Here is a 3,962-nt window from a genome sequence, read left to right as displayed (position 1 = left end):
GTTATGTCTACTGGTAAACTAGCACTCGTGTGTCTATTTCTCTCCTCTTCACATGAAATGATCTATTTGCCATAACTCATAGGTGCACTTCCCTATGATGCTTGTTCAGAGATCTCTCTCATAATGGAATCTTTTTTTAATGGTACATGGTGATCATTTTGATCATTTCTTATATATTCATTCATACATTGTAATTATCACATCACTTTTCTGCATGGCGGAACTTGGAGGCAATTACAAAACTTAGAAAAGCTTTTGCCAAAGAATACGGAAAATACAAAAAAAATACCCAAAAAAAAAAAAATTGTAGAAAGGACAATGGGGAAGGGACTGACAAGTCGCAAAAGTTGGAGTCATTTCAGAAACGACAACTTTCTCTTTAAGTTCACTGCGTGAGTGTGCGTATGTGTATCTGTGCATTTGAATTAAAGGTTTTACGCTTTGTGTTCGTAGCAGAGATGAACAGCAGCAGACGAGCACACCACGCTGAGTTTTGCTTTCTCCCCGACTCCTTAGCCTCAGGGTGAGGGCGCCGACTCTCTCTCTCTCTCTCTCTCTCTCTCTCTCTCTCTCTCTTATTTTTTATCGTCTTTATTCTGTGCTTGCTTTGTGCTTTTTTCTTTATAATCTTTTTCTATTCCACATATGTTATGTACTTCCCAACCAACTCACCAAATCACTTTCTTCTTCTGCTTTGCGTTTTCCGGCGATTCAGACTGAATTTTGGGCTATGAAAAAGGACAATGTACAACCCACAAGCCGAAGCAGGTTCATTTCCTTTTGGTTTGGTAGAAGGTTCATGTCTGAAAACGCAAAGAGAGAGAAGTGAAACTGTTGAGTGTGGACTGTGTAGAGAGAGATAGAGAGAGACTCGAGAAGTGAAGGAGGTTGTTGTGAAAAGGTAGCGAGGGTTGAAAATTGAGGAAAAAGAGCTTTTTTTCAAGTTTTCTAACTTCCAAGAGCGAGCGTCAGAAAGTGATGGAGGTGAAAGTCTACTAAGGAAATCTGATATTTTTAATATTTTTTACACCTACATTAGCAATGCAAACCAAATATTGAAGGGCATTTCTAAGTTTGACTGAAAGAATCGAGACAAAGAAGACTATTACATGTAGAGATAAAAAAGCAAAAGAGAAAAATATCTCTCTCTCTCTGTTTCTTGGGTTTTCATATTCCATTATAGTATTTGTTTGTAAGTGTTTTAGTGCTAGTATTTTATGCTACCGAAGATCCTAAACTTTACAGACAAATGAAGGAATAGTCAGAGATGCAAGTAAGGTGTACTCCGGAACGTGACCTTTTTTTTTTCCTCTTCCCATCTTCTCTCCTCCCTACTTCTCTCTTTCACGCGATCCGATTAATCCAAAATCAACGCCCACTCTGCCCTCCTCGAAACCGAAAAATTACTCCTCCTTTCAAGCTTTCAAGCTTTTTGAAGCTTTGAATCACTGAAATATGGTACATCTCATCTGGTATTCATTCTTCTCACTCTATAGAGTAGCAGTAACCGTAATTAAAACCTTTCATTTTTATTATTTCCTTTCTTTTGGGTAACAGTTTCTTATCTACCGATTTTTATTTGGTGTGATGCACTTGAGAATATTCATTAGGTATTGGTTATAAATCAAATCTCTCCCGAACAAACCAGCAACGTTTAGGAAATAAGAGAGAGAAAGAGGTTGTAATCATAATATCATATCAAATCCCGGCATCGGATCTGCAACGGTACGTAATCGTCAACAACAAAAAAAGCTCTTATTTTATCTTTTCAACATTCCTCTCTTCCTTTTTTTGTGGACTTCTTTAAAATGACATCTTTGACTATCAGTTAGGCTTCACTCTTGCTGGAGTTCCTCTGTTTCTCTCGGAAAGTTAATCTTTACCACTCATCACCGCCCTAGGTATGCTTCTCTCTCTCTCTCTCTCTCTCTCTCTCTCTCTCTCTCTCTCTCTCTCTCTCTCAGTATCACAGTACCCCAGGTGCAAGAACTGAAATGGAAATCTGAGAATTAGGTTTGTCATGTTCTTCATAGTGGTAAATTCCCCCTTCTTTCTTTCACTTTGGGCTTTATGCAGATGAGCAGATGAGGAAGAACAAGAAATATTTCAGTGACTCAGGTGCAACTCATCTATCCTTACTACCATTAAATGCAATTTCCTCCTGTCCCGAGATTTCAACTTTTTCCAATCCCACTATCTCTTCACTAATTCTCACAAATTAGGTGTTCTTCCTGTCTCGATTCAATTTCATGATACTACTAAAAATTTGCATATTCTCCCCCACATTTCTAGACCAACGATGAGCCCACTTTCAAGTTTTAAAGTTCTAAACTATTTTGTCTTCCTTACGAATTTTTATTTGGACAAAATTGACTTCGCCGGCTGATCGAAGGGCCAGAAGCCCCGCCTCCCCATCGAGTGGCCATGATTCCCCGCAGTGAACGGATTCTGGTTCACCATGGGTGGGGGCAAAACTCAGTCCTTTTACTTTTGTATATTCTTTATTTCTTTCTTTCTTTCTTTCTTTCTTTCTTTCTTTCTTTCTTTCTATGAACAAATATGATCTTTAGCGAAAATAATAATAATAATGAACTTTTTCAATTGTCTTTGCAGTTTGACTTGCACCAACTAGTTGTAATTATAGGAGGAAAAAAATAAATAAATAAATAGAAAAGAAGAAGAAGAAAAAGCAGGAAAAGAAGAAATAGATCGAGAGGTTAGGTGATGGCTTCATCATCTAATTCCCCTTGTGCCGCATGTAAATTTCTGCGGCGAAAGTGCCAGCCAGAGTGCGTGTTTGCTCCTTATTTCCCACCGGACCAGCCGCAGAAGTTCGCCAACGTGCACAAGGTGTTCGGTGCCAGTAACGTAACCAAGCTTCTCAATGAACTCCACCCTCATCAACGAGAAGATGCTGTCAATTCTCTTGCCTATGAGGCCGACATGCGATTGCGTGATCCGGTTTACGGTTGTGTCGGTGTGATCTCGTTACTTCAGCATCAATTGCGTCAACTGCAAATGGACCTTAGCTTTGCCAAATCTGAACTATCCAAATATCAGAACGTTGGCATCACCGGACATGGTCTAATCGCCGCTGCTGCTGCGGCTGCTGCAGCAGCCAGTCATCATCCTCAGATGGGGATCAGTCTCTTGAGCGGTGGTGGTAGAGACCATCACCATCATCAAAACCACTATCAATTCTTCTCTAGGGATCAACAACAACAACAAGGCAGCATGAGGGGGAGTTTTGATGCTAACAGTGCCTATGATGCTACTAGCCTCATGGCCTTGAATGCATCAGCAAGCATAGGGCAGTTGGGTCAGTTCCAGCCAACCCGAGCTGCTGGTGATGATTTACGGAGCATTGGGCCTTCTTAAGATTCTCTCTCCATGGGATTTAGTCATCTACTTTCCCAACTCCATTTCAGAGGTAAATTTTTAGCATCTTATATGTTTGAGACTCTTGGTACTAGTGCTTAATAAACAATACGAAAGTCCGTTATATATCTTGCGAATGGATTGAATTTCATGAATTGTATTCCATCTGCATAATTACTTTTTTTTTTTTTTTTTTGTTTATATCACCATTTACACTCACGCACAAGTACATACACACACATATATATATAGTGAGAGAGAGAGAGAGAGAGAGAGAGAGAGAGAGATTTTAGGGTTTATGGCTTCACATGTAGGATATCTTGAACATTAATATAAAAAGATAGCTGATCGTCTCTAGTCATTCCATCGTCTGAGGGAATGTATTTGCTGCTAGAGATCCTTAAAGAATGACATTACACTCCACAACCTCGATCTTACTTACTGTAAAAAAGGGAAAACTGGAGTAAAAATAATCTCACCATGAACAATCAGCTCAAAAAGTTGAGAGTAAATTCATTGGTATATAAATTTTCTGGCAATCGCTTACATGCCCATATGTTTGTATAGCACTCAATTTCTTTTCG

At 39.3% G+C, this 3,962-nt stretch overlaps 1 protein-coding gene across 9 annotated transcripts; it reads left to right on the top strand.

Annotated features, from left to right (window-relative positions):
- The first annotated feature begins 248 nt into the window (after positions 1 to 248).
- LOC122067832 (protein ASYMMETRIC LEAVES 2) lies at positions 249 to 3,561 on the top strand. 9 transcript variants are annotated; one of them, XM_042631680.1, is made up of 6 exons: positions 249 to 523; positions 716 to 984; positions 1,611 to 1,725; positions 1,833 to 1,901; positions 2,077 to 2,118; positions 2,614 to 3,561. In XM_042631680.1, exon 6 carries the CDS (start codon positions 2,725 to 2,727, stop codon positions 3,376 to 3,378), a length of 654 nt encoding a protein of 217 aa, XP_042487614.1. In that variant the 5' UTR covers positions 249 to 523; positions 716 to 984; positions 1,611 to 1,725; positions 1,833 to 1,901; positions 2,077 to 2,118; positions 2,614 to 2,724; the 3' UTR covers positions 3,379 to 3,561. The 9 variants fall into 9 exon arrangements, with proteins under 9 accessions (XP_042487614.1, XP_042487611.1, XP_042487616.1 ...); XM_042631677.1 differs by having other exon boundaries at positions 1,829 to 1,901; XM_042631682.1 differs by lacking the exon at positions 716 to 984.
- Positions 3,562 to 3,962: the final 401 nt, after the last annotated feature.

The sequence above is a fragment of the Macadamia integrifolia genome, unplaced genomic scaffold, assembly GCF_013358625.1.
Source record: "Macadamia integrifolia cultivar HAES 741 unplaced genomic scaffold, SCU_Mint_v3 scaffold316, whole genome shotgun sequence".
NCBI lineage: Eukaryota > Viridiplantae > Streptophyta > Magnoliopsida > Proteales > Proteaceae > Macadamia > Macadamia integrifolia.
This window is presented reverse-complemented; position numbering and strand designations above follow the sequence as displayed.